Source organism: Pelodiscus sinensis, chromosome 4, assembly GCF_049634645.1.
Source record: "Pelodiscus sinensis isolate JC-2024 chromosome 4, ASM4963464v1, whole genome shotgun sequence".
NCBI lineage: Eukaryota > Metazoa > Chordata > Testudines > Trionychidae > Pelodiscus > Pelodiscus sinensis.
This window is the reverse complement of record NC_134714.1, coordinates 18248638-18268189: the sequence shown is the minus strand read 5'-3', so window position 1 is coordinate 18268189 and position 19552 is coordinate 18248638. Positions and strand designations below refer to the sequence as shown.

At 45.5% G+C, this 19552-nt stretch overlaps 1 protein-coding gene across 5 annotated transcripts in view; it reads left to right on the top strand.

The window, feature by feature from the left end:
- The window catches only part of INF2 (inverted formin 2), a 79908-nt gene that overhangs the window by 32937 nt on the left and 27419 nt on the right, over positions 1–19552 (top strand). For 4 of the 5 annotated variants that reach the window (XM_075926455.1, XM_075926459.1, XM_075926458.1 and 1 more), the window contains 9 exons: positions 5034–5442; positions 7091–7206; positions 7870–8029; positions 9455–9488; positions 12367–12508; positions 12632–12773; positions 13716–14618; positions 17945–18090; positions 18177–18238. In XM_075926455.1, coding sequence (XP_075782570.1) covers positions 5034–5442; positions 7091–7206; positions 7870–8029; positions 9455–9488; positions 12367–12508; positions 12632–12773; positions 13716–14618; positions 17945–18090; positions 18177–18238 — 2114 coding nt within the window. Of the gene's footprint in view, positions 1–5033; positions 5443–7090; positions 7207–7869; positions 8030–9454; positions 9493–12366; positions 12509–12631; positions 12774–13715; positions 14619–17944; positions 18091–18176; positions 18239–19552 lie in introns of those variants that run through there. The other variant, XM_075926460.1, reaches the window with a different exon arrangement.

The window sequence follows — 19552 nt, the reverse complement described above, 5'->3', positions numbered from 1 at the left end:
TTCCAAACTTCTCTCACCCCTCCATATGGAAGCCTGTTTTTGGATTTTGCATTGACTTTTGATGCTTTGTAGCTGAAGGGGAGCTATCGGCAAGATTAACATACGAACAAAAGGTCCTTCTAGCCCAGAATCATGTCTATTAGCCATTGATGGACCTATCCTCCATGAATTTATCTAGCTCCTTTTTGAACCGTTATAGTCTTGGATGTCACAATATCCTCTGGCAAGGAGTTCCACAGGTTGACTACGTGTTGTGTGAAGAAGTACTTCCTTTCATTTGTTTTAAACCTGCTACCTATTTATTTCATTTGGTGATCTCTAGTTCTTGTGTTATGGGAAGGAGTAAATAACTCTTCCTTATTCACAATCTCCATACCAGTCACAATTATATAGACATCTCATCCTCCCTTAGTTGTCTCTTTTCCAAGCTAAAAAGGCCTAGGCTTTTTAATCTCTCCTCATAGGGCAGCCATTCCATACCCTTAATCATTTTTGTTGCCCTTAGAATAGGGGAACACTCTTCACAACATCAACTCACCCGTCCCCTGTTTTGTGGGCCTGTTTGCACTAATTTACCTTGGTTTCTTTGGTATGGAATTCCTTACCCAAGCGAGGTGGGATTCTGGGAGTAGCAGAGGTTCCCTGGCAGCACAGCTATTACTAAGGGAGCTGACAAGAGGGGAGTTGTTCCAGGAGGTCTGGTGAGGAACCAGAAGCCAGCAGAGTAGTGAGACTCAGGACCCCTGTGTGGAGCGCTCCAGTCTCTGAAATCTGCTGAGTTTAGGGACTAAACCCTGGCCTGTGCTGGTTCTGCAGCAGGTAATCCATCCAGACCTCATCCTCGTGGAATGAGGAGTAACGGTAGTTCGAACTAGGAAGCCTAGTTCAAACTACCTAGTTCGTGCCCCGTGTAGCCGCGCTGCACGGGGTTCGAACGAGCGGGGTTTTAAAAATGGCGGCGCCCCGCTTATGCAAATGAAGCCCGGGAAATTCAAATCCCGGGCTTCATTTGCAAGTGCGGTATGCCTACATTACCCTCCTAGTTCGAACTAGGAGGGTAGTGTAGACATACCCAAAGAAACTCCAGATAGCAAATGTGGAAGCTTGTAGTGGCCAAGATAAATAATTCCTTTATTATTTTGAGTTGACCTGTCCTGTTAAAATGCAGCATAACATGCACTCTTTAGCTTGAAAGGCATCTGATGCTGTCAAGAAAGACTTGACTCTAGTTGGGCATTTCTCTCAATCCCTGTGCCTCCTTGCTGCAAACAGAATGCCTGCTGCAGCGTAGGTCCTGAGGGTAGAGGTACCTCATAAGATGCATTCCTCTTATAATAGCCTCACTCCTCAGTTATTCAGCACACCACAACCATGACACTTTCCCATCTGATATGCAAATAGCACATTTTGCAAGTGATCTCCTATTAGAATAGCGGAGGAAGACATTAGGAGGCTGTTACCCACTTAACCTCCACATCAATCAAAAAGAAACAAAAGAAAAGAAAACACTTGTGATGGGATGTGTTTAGGATTAGGATGTGATCAAACTGAGTTGAAGAGCATATTCTGAATATTTAAAAATAGTAAAACAGCTCAGCTATGGTGAGATCTTTAAAAAAAAAAAACAGTTAAAGGGAAACTCTCAGATGCCAGGATCACATATTTTAAACATGTGATAGAGATGTAGCCGTGTTAGTCTGGTGTAGCTGAAACAAAATACAGGACTATGTAGCACTTTAAAGACTAACAAGATGGTTTATTAGATGATGATCTTTCGTGGGCCAGACCCACTTCCTCAGATCAAATAATGGAAGAAAATAGTCACAACCATATATACCAAAGGATACAATTTAAAAAAAATGAACACACATGAAAAGGACAAATCACATTACAGAACAGAAGGGGGATGTGGGGGGGGGGGGGAGGGAAGGTGAATGCCAGTGAGTTAATGATATTAGAGGTGGGGAAGGGGAAATGTCTGTGAGTTAATAGTATTAGAGGTGATAATTGGGGAAGCTATCTTTGTAATGTAATATTTTAAACATATTCTTAGTGATACATGTACAGAAATATAATCATGCAACTAAAAGAATTTTTAGAAAACTAATTTACTCTCTCCCTTGTTCATAATTGCATGAACAGAGAGGCAGACATAGGATAAGACTATGTCAGCTGTTTACCTTCCATATTTGATTTAGCATTAGCCTCAATGAAGACAGTTTATCAGAGTGACTCTTCTGTCTGCCAAGGAAGCGTGAACCTTGCTGGGTTGAAGGTTTTGAAAATCTTTAGTTGAAGTTCACAAACCATTTTTTCTCCCCTAATTTAAACCCCGTGGCTCTCAGTCCTTTGCTATGTCCAGTCTCTGCTGTGTGCCGGAGAGGTAGGGAAGCTGCAAAGGAGGTAATTGCTACTCCCCAGGACTGGGGCCACTGAGAGCCCCAGATCCAGGATACCAGGGGGCCAGATGGCAGCACTGTATCTCCTACCCCACTGGGCCAGTCAGCAGCCCCGGATCCCCACTGTGCAGTGCTGGGTGACAGACCTGGATTTCCAACCCCACAAGGCCACCTGGGAGTCCTAGACCTTCACTGGATGGCTGCCTCAGACCCCTAGAGCTTGCGGAGCTGGATGGCAGCCCCAGACCTCTGACCCCCACCATATGGGGTCAGAAGGAAGCCTTGAAGTTTGTGGGTCCAGTCATCAGGCCTGAACCTCCCTACCCTCCAGGGCTGTCTCGGAGTCCCCAACTCTGCCACGTCGATGCCCTGATGATGTAGGGCTGGCCAGGAGCCCCGGAGCCAGGATCCTGCAGGGCCAGGCAGTCTTTAGCACACATTGAGAACTGTTGCCCTAAACTATCTTATAAACACAGTGACCATCAGACCACGGTTTGCCACAGCACAGCCAACCACGCTGCCTCTTGCTCTCGCACAGCCCCAAAAGATCTACTTGCCCCCATGCAGACAGTCTTCCTGTGTCAGGCGAATCTCCAGCTGGCGCTCTGCGCACAATGGGGCTCAGGTTTGAGCCCAGGTGTTTGCCAAGGGTGGTTCAATAATAAAACAAACAAACAAAACAGCAAAAGAATGTAGCTGAAGGGAAGCCTGCGCTGTGTGTCAGGAGGTACGGGTGGACTTACACCTTATATGCCCCTAGGCACAGCATCTTCAGTACCATCTCACATCCAGAGACCGCTCCACAGAGCCCCCACCATCCTCACTCAGTGATCCCTGCTTGCACAGCCCCCCAACTGGCCAGTGGCCCACAGACCCTCCCCCCCATTGTTTCCTCTAATCTTTTTTGTGTGCGGAATAATTTGTATGTGTGCCGAGGCATATGTGAATGTGCACCACCAATAGAAACCAAAACCTTTCTGTGGGCATCTGCTGATCAGCTGGGTGGCATCTGGATGTTTTCTGAGTGGCTTCACAAGCGCACAGCTTACAGGGAACATTTCCCCCCACTGCACAGCACCCCAACACCCACTGACCTCCCCACTGCCCACCCAGCACTCTGTACAACCCTCACTACGGACCAGCACTCCTTCATAGAAATCCCCCTCTGGCCCCGAGACCCACTCTACCTTGCCTCCCAACTGCACTCACTACCCCTGCTGGGATGTGACTGTGTCCAGTAAGCTGAGTCCACAGTACAGTCAGGGCCAGCTAGGGATTGCTTTGGCCCCTCAGGAGTGGCATGATCGGCCAGGCTGGAACAGAAGCAGGACCTGTCCAGCCCCTTTCACCTGCCTAGTGATTCTTGCTTGGTCCTGCCCTGAAGGCAGGGGACTGGACTTGATGACCTCTCAAGGTCCCTTCCTGTTCTAGGACTCTATGATTCTATGATTCTGGAAAGCAATCCCATTCCAGGCACATCCCATTTTCCTGGCACAACCAAACCTGTACGTTGCTTTAAGTTATGATAAGAGGAAACTGAATACCCAATTTGGTGGCCCTAGCTTTTACTGTTTAGGACTTCTTGAACAAACAGACAAACACACAGACAGACAGATAGAACAGACTATTCTACATAGAACAGACTGTCTCAAATAAATAGTAGACAATGGCTTCACCCCTATCTGGTACCTACCTGGTTTCATTTTTCTTCCTCTTGCACCAACCTACAATGTTGGGATCGGAAACACCACAGAGTGGATATTTAAGTCCAAACACTAAACCCCCTTTGTGGATACTGAATTAAGAAAACATAAATAAACTATTATTGCTTTGGAATTTGTCCCTTTTTTTTCAACAGTGTAGACAAAGCCAATAAGAGAGCTGGTCAGAATTTTTCCATCACAGCCATTTACTGATGAAAAATTGGGGTTTGGTAAAAGGGTTTCATTGTTTGTTTGGGTTTTTGGTAAAAACAAGTGTTTGCTGTGGAAGTTTTGTTTTTGTTTGGGGTTTTTTTTGTCAAAAAAAAAATCCAGCTCCCCCTCCCCACCCCCCCTTCAAGCTATGCTTTTCTGCCAATAATTTTCAGTTTTGACTTTTTGCCAAAGAGAAAAAAAATCTGGAAACTTTAGATGAAACATTTCCTGGGTGGTGTTTTGGGGGACCCAAAAATTCTTTAGCTAATTCCATTCAACACAACCTCCAAAGCAGTCTGATTTGTCTTCTTCAAGAATGCATAGCTGAAGGAAAATGCAAGCCAACACCTGATAATACAACACTTACATCTTTTCCATTGTGTGAAAGACAGCAAGTGGCTATTGAATAGTGTAAATTAATTACTTTTAAAACTATGATTACTGTCTTTGATGTTCTAATGGTTAAGATAGTCTGGACAGATTGCAGTGATGGGTCGTGATGAGAGTGGATTAAATGCAATGGTATTATCTTTGGATAGCTGGAGGGCTACTCTTGCTGTTCATCAGTGTACCTGCTGAGCACCTGAGAGTAAAGACAGACCTTCAGTATCTGGAATTTAAGTGTTTAATCACTAGGGGAAATGCCCCTTTATTTGAGGAATTGTCACCCAGTCCAAATATTTCTCACTTTTCCTTTTCCTTTTCCTTCCCTTTAAAGGAAAGAATATCCAGGATGTCTATCAAGAAGGAAGGCGCCCATAAGAAATGGGCTGCTGTAAAGGAAAAACTTGCACCCCAGGAGAGTGACCAGTCAGAGGCCAACTTGGAAAATGCAGAGCCAGAGCTCTGCATTCGCCTCTTACAAATGCCCTCTGTAGTGAACTACTCGGGTCTCAAGAAGCGACTGGAGAGCAGCGATGACACCTGGATGGTCCAATTCTTGGAGCTGAGTGGCCTAGATCTGCTCTTAGAAGCCCTGGACAGGCTGTCTGGAAGAGGCGTATCCAGGATTTCTGATGCCCTGCTGCAGCTCACCTGCATTAACTGTGTGCGAGCTCTCATGAACTCCCACAAGGGGATTGAATACATTGTCAGCAATGAAGGCTATGTCAGAAAACTCTCTCAAGGTAAGACGGCTTATTCTTCCCTTTAAACACACACAGGTCAGCTTCCTAATAAGGGTTCTTTCTGCTTAGTCACCAACTCCTCTCTGAACATAATATTTCACACATTATATATTAAAGAGTTTTAAAATGTGTTTTATTATGTTGCTGCCTTTTAAGCATCCAAGGACATTAAAGGCTATTCTGACACCTACTCATTTAATAAAATAGGGATATTTTCCTCTTAAAAAACCTACTGGTTTTAAATGTCATTTCCCCCCATTTCTGGCATATGGGCACATTGGACCCATTTCTGCACTAAAGTTTTCCGTTAAAAGCATTTTCGGAACAGAGCATCTAGATTGGCACGGATGCTTTTCCACAAAAGCACTTTTTGCGGAAAAGCGTCCGTGCCAATCTAGACGCGCTTTTCCGCAAAAAAGCCCCGATCGCCATTTTCGCGATCGGGGCTTTTTTGCGGAAAACAAATCTGAGCTGTCTACACTGGCCCTTTTGTGCAAAAGCTTTGCACAAAAGGGACTTTGGCCTGAATGGGAGCAGAATAGTATTTCCGCAAGAAGCACTGATTTCTTACAGTAGGAAGTCAGTGCTTTTGTGGAAATTCAAGCGGCCAGTGTAGACAGCTGGCAAGTTTTTCCGGAAAAGCGGCTGATTTTCTGGAAAAACTGGCCAGTCTAGACACAGCATGCTGTTTTAGGGTAACATAGCAGAGTGTGGACAGTTAATCAAATGGGTATCAATAGCTACAATTGACAAAGAAGGGGGTCTCTATGGTTAAGACATAGAACATTCCAGTTCTATACCCTGGTGCTGCCTGCCACACATTTCCCATGTGACCTCGAGCAAGTCACTTAATTTCTCTAGACTTTGGTTTTCATCTGTAAAATGAGGATAATGGTGCCTTCTTTCTTCCAGCCTTTGTGTATCTTGGGTGCTTAGATTTAAGTACTTCAAGGCAGCTCTTATATTAGTTTGTATAGTGCTAACCAGAATGAGGCCTTGCTCTTAGCTGAGGTCTTTAATGTTTTTCTGTACTACTAATACCACATGTATCTGAATTCATGTCCTGCTCCCAGTCAGTAACTGGCCTGGGCGTGGGAAGTTAATGATCTAACCAATGGACCAAATTCAGTGATGGAATCCTGGGTCACATGCCACTTGAGGGCTGTTGCATACATGCTAAGAAGAATTACCATATTTACAAACCCATTATTTATAGCTATTGAAAACCGCCACTGTTTAATAAGCTTTTCTTTTTTAAAGTGACCTTCCTTTTTCTTCTCAAAAAAAAAGAAAAGAAAAAAAAAAGAAAAGAAAAGGCTTGTCTTTTCTAAGAGCAATAAAACACATGAATGAGGATTTTTCACTGGCGAAGTAGAAGCATTTGTAGGATTATTCAGTAATGCAACCTCTCAGTTTCAGTGTAAAAGATCAATAAGATACATCCTGGCCGATGTTCTGTGGAACACACAGGAAAAGGAGAAGCAGAACTTGAGGATGGCTGATTAGAGCAATTCGTACTGGGCCCATTTAAACTCAGTATAGGACAGTTAAAAAAGAAACCTGCCACGTTTTCCTGCCACCAGTACCTTGCTGATGTACCTTACAGACAGAGTAGTATACGATAATACATATGTTTCTCTTTTGGCAGCACTGGACACATCTAATGTCATGGTCAAAAAACAGGTGTTTGACCTGCTAGCTGCACTCTCCATTTACTCATTGGAAGGGCATGCCCTGGCTTTGGATGCTCTGGATCATTATAAGGCAAGTGCATAGTCAGAGGATTATTTGTTATTATTTATCCAGGTCCTTGTGTAATAGGTAGACCAGTGTGAACTATTGTTCCAACTCTGATCCTGCATGTGGATGCACATGGATGCATCCCTTCCCCGTGGGGCACAGCATAAGTATACGGATCATGCTGCATCATTCTGGTTAGAGAGTCAGGGACTTAAAGAATGAGCTTTGTAGCAAGTAAAAAAAAAAGAGCTGCCTTCCTTGTCAGCGGAAGTTCGCATGGCTGCACAATGACTCAGCTAGAGGCAGCCGGTTAGCAACTGTAAGGACACTTGTGGCCCTACCAGCATGAGTGGAAAACTCACAAAAATTAAAGGTACCCTGTCTGAGGGTTTCACAGGCCACAAAACCCAGACCTGGATGGCTGCACTAGAGAGCAGGAAGGACTCTCACAGCAGGTCAGAGAGAAGTTTTCCAATGCAAGTGATGAGTCTCCATTTGCTTTCACTGCTCACTAGATGTGAGCTCAGTGATTGAAGCAGCTGTCTGTCCCACTCATTTTTCTTTCTCATGTTTAGTGAGACATGCTGATGAGGGGTCAAGATACCAACTTTGTTTTACAGTCTGTTTTTGAAGGGGGAAAAAAGTTTCTGCACTGGAACATCTCCAATACTGTTTGTGTGTTAACAGACTGTGAAGAACCAGCAATATCGATTCAGTGTCATAATGAATGAGCTCTCGGCTACGGATAATGTGCCATACATGATAACGCTGCTGAGTGTCATTAATGCTGTGATCCTGGGGACTGAAGAACTAAAAACCAGGACTCAGCTCAGAAATGAGTTTATAGGTAAGAAGGTTGGTTGAATGTAGCTATATCAAAGGAAGTGAACTCTTGAACTAAAGCCAGTTCTGTGGTAGGCTTTCAAATTGCCAGTAAGAGAATTAAATAAGGAGGGACGGGAAAGCGCCAGATTGCATTATCCACCTAAGCCATCAATAACAAACCTAACTTATAGCCAATGCAATAACCTTTGACTCTTGTTTTATCTTTGATAAACCTTCTTTAATCCTATTATTTCAAACTGAGTTCTTGTTTGTCACATACGCTTGATCTTTTCTTGTATGCTAACAGAATTCCCGCTTACTCTGCCTTAGATATACACTGTAACCTCTACTCCATGAACTAGTTTAATCAACTTGTGTCTGTAGCAACCCACTCTTTATTCAGGCCTGATCTACATACACAATTTGGTCAACATAAACTGCTTTGTGTTGACCTAGTACTGGAAGCATCTTCACTTAAATTTGGCTCCTGCCAGTATAGTAACACCACCTCCCCAATCACCATCATTGTAATTAGGTTGATTCAGTATCATTGTAGATACTGCGTTGATTATATTAACTGTGACTGGCTTTAGGAGCTGTCCCACAATGCCACACACTGACAATACAATTGATACAAACGCTCCTGCTGAGGACGCACATCACCAACACAAAGACCCAAGTGTGCACATACCCAAGCTATTTAATAACTGCAGTAGCTGTATGCTAATGCTATTTAGGTCAACATAATTGTGTAGACATGGCCTCAGTAATACAGAGCCAAATTGAGATCTGATGCAATTCCTCTTACAGTTAGTGGGAGTTGTGTTACTTTTGCCAGGACTCAGTTTAGCTTATACAATTTAGCACATGATTTAAGAATATAGCGGTCTCTAATTGCTTGAATGTTGGCTACAATGAGACAAACATTCAAATATTCTATTTTAAGAAACTTCATGTTCAGCTGAGGATAATGCACCTTGTTTTTCACAACATTGATCCTGCAGATAGTTAGCTTCAGAGTATTATGCACATGCACAAATATTTGCAAGATTAGGATCCAAGCTCTTTGTTATTGACCGTTATCCTTTCTGTGTCCCAATCTTGCAAATACTTATACATGTACTTAACTTGACTCATTCTGGGTAGTTCTGGTGAAGGCAATGGAATTGTTTGCAGTAATTAGTAGTAAAAGCATGCAAACAAGTCTTTGCAGAACTGGGGCCTTAATTTTTGTTCGGTTTTCTGCACAGCCTTACCATATACAGTGATTGAAGGTTCCAAGAAGAGAATTAAATCATCTTGGTAATAATAAAAAATGCAACTTTAAATAGCAATTTAACCTTTTGCACCTGGGAAAGGTTAGATTTTATGTATATACAAATGCCTTACAGAAGTGCCTAGCATCTAGTAGATTAGAATGACAACACTTTTTATTTTCCTCTGTCAGGTCTTCAGTTGTTGGATATTTTAACCAAGCTAAGGTAAGGCTTTCTTCTTTGAAACTTTATTTTATAATGTGATTCATGTTGATAAAACTATAAAAATACATAGTGCTTATTTAAGCAACGCTGTCACTTTGCCCACATTTCTATCTTATTTCCTTTATAAAAAAAATATTTGGCTTACTGTATGTTTACCACTTCTGTTCTGAGCTCTCTCCTGGTAGAGCTATAAAACCCCCTGTGGTATCTCATTTTTTCCTCCTTTTCTGTTAACCATCGGCCAGAAACAAAACCCAAAAACCACACGTTCCCGAAACTGGATGTATGTTTTTGCACTAGCTTTTTTCTAAACCAAAAGCTAGCATCCAGGCATCCCCAGATTTTGGAGTGTTCAGATCCAGATCTAAATTCTGATGCGAGCCCATCTCCATGTTCTAGGTCACAGATCCTGCAAGTATTTGTGCCCATGCCTAATTTTCAGCATGTGATATAGTCCTGTTGAAGTCAACTAACCTACTTCAGTCTTACAGTTAAGAATGTGTTTGAGGGCCTGATCCACATAGCACATTGATGTCAAAGTGAATCTTTCCTTTGGATCAGGCCTGATTTGTGTTATTGGACTGGAGCTAAGCACCTTTCAGGTTAAGCCCTCAGTGTGGGGAGGCAGATGCATCAGTGTTTTCCATGTGACAACTGGATTCTTGCTCTAGGCAGCCTTTTAACATATATTGTGTTACAGAATAGTTAATCAAAAGATCAGGTCCAAAATCTGATTTCCTCTAAAAGATTTCTCCACCCACATCCTGCCAACTCACCTTTTATGGCTTGTTTCTGATTTATCAACACAGTTGTGCTTTTAAACAACGTTTTTCAACCTGTGGTCTGCAGACTTTTGGGATCTGCAGACTACATCTAAGATTTCCAGAAAAAAAAGGAGGGGGGAGAGAAACCCATCTAAATTACTGTTGTTCCTATCACACTGTAAATATGACAGTGGAGGTGCCAGATTCAAAATCTTTCAGACTTTCATTACACAGCAGCGTTAGAAAATCCATTTCCTGCAACACAGAAATCCAACAGTGGTGGTAAATTGAATCCAGGCTGTAAAGTTGTAAATCTTTGTTTTACCATATTTTTTCATTTTTGGAGGCTTATGGAATCCATTTTTAAGAGACAATTTCATTTTATGTTGTTGAAAGATAAACTAAAAATTATCACCAGACAGAGAATTACCAACTGGATAGTAAAAATTCATTGCTGTGAGTAGGGTGAGAATTTTTTTTCCCAAGCAGGTCTGTGCAGCATCTAGCTCACTGAATATCAATGCTACTGCTACTACTATGCTACTACTCCTGCTGGCCCATGGGAATGGAGGGGCATCTCTGTTCCCATCCCCCAAACCTTGCCCCTTCTTGCTCCACCCTCGCCCCTCCATTGCAACCATCCCCCTAAGAATACGGCCTCGGGAGACAGAGTGCAATGGGGTAGGGAGGGCAAGGCCATGGATGGAAGGAGTGGGGCTTAAGGGTCTGGGACGGACAATTGCGAATATGCTACTGTGGTAAATGGCCTGCAGGCCATAAGTTTGAGACCCCTGCTTTAAACAAAACGGCTGCGTCTAGACTGGCATGATTTTGTGCAAATACTTTTAACGGAAAAGTTTTTCCGTTAAAAGTATTTGCGCAAGAGAGCGTCTATATTGGCATGTGCCTTTGCGCAAAAGCATCCATGCCAGTGTAGACGCTTTCTTGCGCAAGAAAGCTCCGATGGCCATTTTAGCCATCGGGCTTTCTTGCGCAAGAAATTAACTTGGCTGTCTACACTGGCCCTCTTGTGCAAGAATACTTGCGCAAGAGGGCTTATCCCTGAGTGGGAGCGTCGAAGTATTTGCGCAAGAACCACTGATTTTGTAGAGTACAAAGTCAGTGTTCTTGTGCAAATACTCTGCCAGTGTAGACAGGCAGCAAGATTTTGCGCAAAAGCGACCACTTTTGCGCAAAATCTTGCCAGTCTTGCTAGATGCACCCAACATGTTTTGCTTCATCCACACTTACCACAGTTTTAGGTGGGGCAGTTTTCAAGATTGCTTTTGTGAAGAGTTTGTAGATTCAATCCAAACAGACCACTGTGGATCAGTGTGCTGCTGTCTTGTCGAGTGTGTATCTCCGCTCACCTGATAGTATCAACAGCTTCTGGTTACTGAACAATTTGGGGACAGTTTACTATTTGATTGCTAATCATGGCTAGATTACCTGTTGGAACAAACTGTTCATTTGAAAGGACAGTCCATGAGGAAACCATGTCACGTTTTAAGATATGTGCATAATAAATGTCAATTGTGCACATAGCCGGGACGTCTGCCCCAGCCCTTTAAAAATTAAGAAGCGTGCCGTGTTTCCATTACCATCAACTCCCGAGGTTGGGTGCCTGTTTTGTGAGTGCTGCAAATTATGGTTTCCAATAAATACATCCTTTTTTTTAAATCAGGGAAGTAACTTCAGCTGACAAAGTAAATAAACCATTTGAATGAATCGTTTATCCTTTGGATAAATAATTAGTGTCAGGTGAAAGGGGAAGAATTAAAAAAGAGAAATGTCAAAATCCTGTCAAAACTCCGAGCAGATTTTTCTTTTCTCATTTCATAAAACACATTCGGGTTCAGGTTTGGCCGCACTTCTTTATCTTAGCCCCTTGCTCTGGGAAGCTGTCCCATTGATTTCAGGGGGTTCCTTGCAAAGGAGGTACTCTGCAGTGGGAGGAGTGCTGGGAGAATTGGCTCCTTTATTAATAACAAGAGAAGGGTCATTTCAGTAATGAATTGTCAGGGTGGTGGGTGAAAAAGTACAAGAGACTCCAACACAGAAGTGACAACTGGAATTGGTGCTCTCCAATTAAAATGGGTGCTGTGATATTGTAGAGATATAGAAGATGAGGACCTGCTTATCCAGTGCGAGACGTTTGAGGAGTCCAAGTCAGAAGACGATGAGGAATTGTTAAAGATTTGCGATGGGATTGACATGAACAGTCACCATGAGGTCTTTTCATGCCTTTTCAATAAAGTGAGTGAGACCTACACTTGGGGAAACTGTTCTGCGGGGGAATGACAGAGACCAGAAATAGGCGCTGAAGTGGTGCCTGAAAAGGAGAAGATGCAATTAATAGGAAACTGTCTTGTATTCCAGGTGAGCAGCTCTCCAGTCGCCATCCAGCTGCTGTCCATTCTCCAGACCCTTTTGCATTTGGAGCCTTCTCACCACTCCAGCATATTGTTGTGGGAATCTTTGGAAATCTTAGCGCACAGAGCCATCTTGCTTGCAAATGACAGTAAGAACAACTTGTCTGTCTCCCAATTTCCCCAAATCAAATGGATATATATTACTTCCATTATGGGATCCACTCAGAATTAAACAGAAAAAAATCACTACGTAGTCTGTTCTGAAGTCCTTGGGTCACTGGAATCAGGATTTCACTCCTTTGGCCTTGTTTATACTACAGACTCTTTATCAGTACAGCCGCTCTCCAAGTTACGGACCAACACTTGGTCCGTAACTCGAAGTGTTTGTAACTTGGATCCCATAGAGTTACATGGCGACCGCGCTGTTCGTAAGCATGGATCGCCGTTCGTAATTCAGATCTGCATTTACAACCGCTTTGGTCGTAAGTGCGGAGGGTCGTAAGTGGAGGTGGTCGTAACTCGGGGAGCGGCTGTATAGATATGGCAGCACAGTGCCCTACTGGAAATACGGCATAAATCAACTGAAGGAGTTCCACCGTCATAGGTACACCGCCTCTCTGAGAGACATTACCTTAGCTGAGAGCTCTCTTCTCTTGCCCCAGTTGCATCTACCTCAGGTTATTTACTCAACGTTACTATGTTAGCAACAGGGCATGATTTTTTTTCACGTTCCCACTTGAGGTAGCTACACTGGCAAAATATTGGAGTGTAGACTAAGGCCTTGTCTCTACAAGTGATTCCTGGGGTTTATTCTGATACAAAATCTATTGAAGTCAATGAGTCTTTCTGTTGATTGCAGTTGGTCCCATAAACACCCACAAAGGCGTAGTTAACATGCAAGGCACTCAGCAGGAGTTGCTCACTGCAGCAGAGATCAGTGCCAGAGGTTTTTGTAACAGGACTAAACAAACCAGTGGGATGCTCATATCACTACAGATCACTTGCTCCAAAGGAGATCTGAATAGTCTTTGATAACGGTCAGTTCACGTTTGTTTTCTCCTCGCCTTGGTCTAACTACCTGATTGTTACAGTCCAAGGGAACAGCATTGAAGAAGTCATGGAGAGGATGTTATCCATAAAGAAGTGCACAGCTCAACAAAACTCAGAGCGGAAGCGATCAGCTGAGGGAGTCAGCGAGAGCACTCAGACTGACACGGACTTAGGGGAGTCCCTGAGTGCGACTCTGAGCTCCGTTACGACAGCCTGCCCTCTGGCGGCAGCAGCACCTCTACTTGGGCTACCAGCGGCTACAAAGAACAAGTCACCCTCCCAGCTACCAGCCTGCTCTACTTCACCAGGGCAGTGCATATCCCCGTCTAGTGCTGGTCCTCCTCTTACACCATCGCCACCTCCTCCTTCCCCACCCCCGCTGCCCACGGGCATGGCAGCTGTGCCAGCTCCTCCTCCCCCACCACCACTCCCTGGCATACCTACACCTCCTCCACTGCCTGGTCTGGGGGGCATACCTCCACCTCCTCCCCCACTGCCTGGCCTGGGGGGCATACCTCCACCTCCTCCACTGCCTGGTCTAGGGAACATACCTCCACCTCCTCCCCCACTGCCTGGTCTGGGGGGCATACCTCCACCTCCTCCACTGCCTGGCCTGGGGGGCATGCCTCCACCTCCTCCCCCACTGCCTGGCCTGGGGGGCATGCCTCCACCTCCTCCCCCACTGCCTGGCCTGGGGGGCATGCCTCCACCTCCTCCCCCACTGCCTGGCCTGGGGGGCATGCCTCCACCTCCTCCCCCACTGCCTGGCCTGGGGGGCGTCCCTCCGCCTCCTCCCCCACCAGGGGGCAACGTGGAGGAAATAGTGGTTGCCCACGTTGACTATGCTTTGGGCTATGCCAGGCCTTTCCAAAAGAAGGTGAAGACTCCGACCCTGAGAATGAAGAAACTCAACTGGCAGAAGCTGCCTTCCAATGTGGTGCGAGGTAGGTGCTATACTCAGGCGCTGTTTTTGTCGCTGCTGTAGAGAGACGCACACACGTGGCTCCTCCCAGTGTGTTCTGCACTTTCTCCTTCGACTGGAATTTGTTGGGTTGGGGAAATAGTGTTTTCCTCATAGCTCCCTTCCCTCCCCCAAAGTGCCCGAACCTTGAGTTTCTTGGTGGCTATATTGGGCTTTGGGTCCAGTCCAGGGGGTCTGGAACAATTTTTATAGGGGAGCTTCTTAGAGCCATTCAACCTGTATGACAGTGGTTCTCAACCTTTTTCTTTCTGCCTCCCCCCCACCTCCCTCAAGCTATAGCAGCTTCCTGGCCCACCTGTGTCACAAAAACTGGTTTTCTGCATATAAAAGCCAGGGTCAGTATGAGGGGGTAGCGAGCAGGGCAAGCGCCCAGGGGCCCACGCCACAGGGGCTCCCAGAAAACAACACTGTTCAGACTTCAGCTTCAGCCTGGGAGACAGGACTCTGGGCATCAGCCCCATGCCATGGGGCTTTGGCTTTCTGCCCTGGGCTCGAGTGAGTCTAATGCTGGTCCTACTTGGGAGGCATTCTGACACTGGCTCATGGCCCCCCAGGAGGCCCAACACCCTGGTTAAGAACCACTGCTGTATATGATGGAAACCTCTTCAATTCAGCGGGTGTGGCAGCATCCCTAGCACCTATAGTCCAGTCTTCAGAGCTAGCTTCCGACAGTGTCCATTGCTTCACATTCATTGCAATCGTAGTCAGAAAATGGGACTTGGAGAAGCCAAATGGCCAGGCTCTGGCTGATGCCTGTGCATGCAGGGGAGGGGATGGGATGGGTGCTAGCCACAGAGCCATTCCTCGCCTCCTCTTCCTCACCACTCTGTTCCCACCCCTGCGCAGGAAGACACCTGTGGTTGTGCTGCTCCTCCATCCCTGGTAGCTTTTGAAGGTGTCTTGCCCTCATCATGGTGCTTTAGTGTAAAGTCACAATTTAGCTCCCAAACAAATAGCTTTCCCTTCCGGTATGTAGCAGAATTCTCTCTATTAGAACTAACACTGTAGAGAGCTTTACATATGGGGGGGAGGTGAGGGGGATGTTATTTAGATGGTTCCTAATGAATCTGGCTGGGTAAAACCCATTTAATAGGCTGCTGCCTTCAGCTCAGCTAAACTGCTGGTGGCTGTAGATTTCCTGGTTTAATTCACCTTCAAACCTTTGGGATCCTGTCTGTGAGCGCTGCGACTCTTAAATAGTTAGCCCTAGTCCAGGTGAATGGGCCTCGTTTCTCATGTATTGCATTCCTCTTAGGGTATGTCTACACTACAAAGTTAGTTCGAACTAACTTTAATAGGCACTACACTAGCGCTCCGCTAGTTCGAATTTAATTCGAACTAGCGGAGCGCTTAGTTCGGACTAGGAAAACCTCATTTTACGAGGATTAAGCCTAGTTCGAACTAGCTAGTTCGAATTAAGGGGTGTGTAGCCCCTTAATTCGAACTAGTGGGAGGCTAGCCCTCCCCAGGTTTCCCTGGTGGCCACTCTGGCCAACACCAGGGAAACTTGTCTGCCCCCCTCCCAGCCCCTGACCCCTTAAAGGGGCACGGGCTGGTTACGGTGCCCGTGCCAGGTGCAAGCCTGCCAGCACCCAGCCAGCAGACCCTGCACCTGGTACGGCTCGAGCCACCCACCTGATGCCCCCCAGTCCTCCCCCTCTTCCCGGGACCAGGCTGGCAGCTCCCGGGAGCTTGCCCGGGACCGCAAGAGGTGGGCACCCGCCTGGGCTAGTGCGGACATCGTGGGCCTCGTCCACGACCTCCGCACTAGGCACAGGAAAGTGGCCGGCTAGGGCAGGAGAGCTGCCAGCCTGGCCACCCAGGAGCAGGTGTGCATGAAAAGCAAGGTGGTCCACTGAGACCCCCGACCCTGAGCCCTGAGCTTACAATGGCCGTCCTGGGTCAGACCAAAGGTCCATCTAGCCCAGTAGCCTGTCTGCCGACAGCAGCCAACCCTAGGGACCCTGGAGGGGATGGACCGAAGACAGTGACCAAGCCATTTGTCTCGTGCCATCCCTCTCCAGCCTTCCACAAACCTTGGGCAGGTACACCACTCCTACCCCCTGGCTAATACCACTCCATGGACCCAACCTCCATGACTTGATCTCACTTTCCTTTAAACTCTGTTCTAGTTCTAGCCTTCACAGCCTCCTGCAGCAAGGAGTTCCACAGGTTGACTCTTTGCTTTGTGAAGAACAACTTTCTGTTACTAGTTTGAAGCCTGCTACCCATTCCTTTCCTTTGGTGTCCTCTAGTCCTTCTTTATGGGAACTAATGAAGAACTTTTCTGAATGCACCCTCTCCACCCATCTCCTGATTTTAGAGACCTCTATCCTGTCCCCACTCTGTCTCCTCTTTTCTAAGCTGAAAAGTCCCAGTCTCTTTAGCCTCTCTTCATATGGGACCTGTTCCCAGCTCCTGATCATTTTAGTTGCCCTCCCCTCTCCCACCCTCTCTCTTCCCCTCTCCCACCTCCTTTTTCCAGTCTCCCCCAGTTTTGTTCAATAAAGACAGATTCCATTTTTGAACACAATTGTCCTTTATTTTCTACATCAAGAAGAGGGACTAGGGAAGGGTAAGTGGAAGGAAGTGAGGGAGGAATGGGGTACGCGCCCCCGATGGGGAGGACTGGGCTGGCTCTGCGGGCTTCTAGGGGTGGAAGCTCTCCTGCAGCCCCCCAATTGCCCCCTCTCCCCAGATGGCAGCCTGCGGCAAGTGCAGCCGGTCTGATGGCCGAGTGCTGTGATGTGCCCAGTGTGGGTACTCCGGGCACTCCAAGTCAGGACTGCTTTGCAAGTGGGGCACCCCTGAGAACTGTCTGTCCGGGGTGGGGGTCGGGACCCTTTAAGCACAGCCCTCAGCTAGCCTGAGACAGCATCTCCACACTCTAAGTCCTCCTCTGATGCCCTGCCGGCACTGCTTCCGGCCATCCTTAAGCCCGGTTCAGGGTCCACTTAATGTGGACATGCTAGTTCAAATTAGCAAAACGCTAATTCAAACTAGTTTTTTAGTCTGGATCCGTTAGTTCGAATTAGCTTAGTTCGAATTAACTAATTCGAACTAAGTTAGTTCGAATTAACGTTGTAGTGTAGACGTACCCTTAGTTATTATTGCCAGTTGTGGTTGGGTGTATTCCTGGAGGTTTCATCGTATGGCCTAATCTTGAATTAAAGACTAATCTTCAATTCCTGAAGGGCTGGAAATGTTAGTAGTAAGAGACAAACCTCAGCAGTGACTTACTGAGTGACAGAAGCCTCTGTTGCATTCTCAGTGCCTCGTCTCTTTCAGAAAGTCGCTCCATGTGGGCATCAGTGAGCAGCAGCAGCGATGAAACTATAGAGCCTGATTACATGAGCATCGAGCAGCTTTTTTGTTTTCCTCAAGCCAAGCCCAAGGAGAAAGCAGCTGCCCCTGTGAAGGTGGAACCAAAGGAGGTAATGGGCTATTTCTCATCATTTGAAGATTACGGTAAAAGGCCACTGCAAATGGGTCATCTAACAAATTATTGTTTTTTAAACAGATCACATTCTTAGACTCCAAGAAGAGTCTCAATTTGAACATATTTTTGAAGCAATTTAAATGGTAAGCTATGAACTGTTGTCATGATTGTTGACTAAAGCAACAACCAGAGGGGTAGCCATGTTAGTCTGAATCTGCAAAAGTGGCGAGGAGTCCTGTGGCACCTTATAGACTAACAGAAGTGTTGGAGCATATGCTCCAACTTGCATATGCTCCAACACTTCTGTTAGTCTATAAGGTGCCACAGGACTCCTTGCCGCTAAAGCAACAACGTGGCAAGTGATATTAGCATGGCTTTTGTAGAGAATAGTACTTTGAGGGGGCTGACAAATCCATACAATTCCCAAGACCATGGTTAATCCCTTAGCTAAAGGACCATCCTTCCTCTTAGGATATCCAGGGCCTGGCTTCACATATAATTGTAAACAAGTAATTGTATTCAGTGCAGCAGGGGTCAGTTAGACAATTCATTGTTTGAATTACTTGCAGGATCACACCCTAGGGCTGCGTCTAGACTTGCAAGTTTTTCCGCAAAAGCAGCCGCTGTCTACACTGGCCACTTGAATTTGCGCAAGAACACTGACAATCTAATGTAAGATTGTCAGTGTTCTTCTGCAAATACTATGCTGCTCCCGTTCGGGAAAAAGCCCTCTTGCGCAAATGTATTTGCGCACGAGGGCCAGTGTAGACATCTAAAAACTGTTTTGCGCAAAAAAGCCCCAATGGCAAAAATGGCGATCGGGGCTTTCTTGCGCAAAACTGCGTCTAGATTGGCACACAAAAAAGTGCTTTTGCGCAAAAGCGTCCATGCCAATCTAGACGCTCTTTTCCACAAATGCTTTTAACGGAAAAACTTCTCCGTTAAAAGCATTTGCGGAAAATCATGCCAGTCTAGACGTAGCCTAAATGTTTGTATTGAGACACAATACATATAGATAAATAATACAGATAGCATTTGAGATCTAAAAGGAAAGATGACAGGAAGCTAGAGGCAGTATATTTCCCATCAGTTCGAACACATCCTGTATGGTAAGACAGAGTGAGTGAGTGAGTGACCATCCAAGGAGTGACTCTAAAACAACATGCCTTTGCACAAACAAAGAAGTCAGCTGGTTCAATCTCATCTATTTATTATTTTTCTAGGTTACTACATTACAAATCTTTATTCATGTCCACAGTTTACTGATTGTAAAGCATCTCACTTATATGCCCTGGTGTTAAAAGTAATGGAAAGTAAAAAGAAGAGGGGGAAATAGTAATTTTATTTGAGACAGTGGCCACTTATTCCTACATTGTCAGTCCCTCATATCTTCAGTTTATTATGGCTATCTATTCACGGTTCATCCTTTAAATTTTTTTAATATATATTTACCTTCA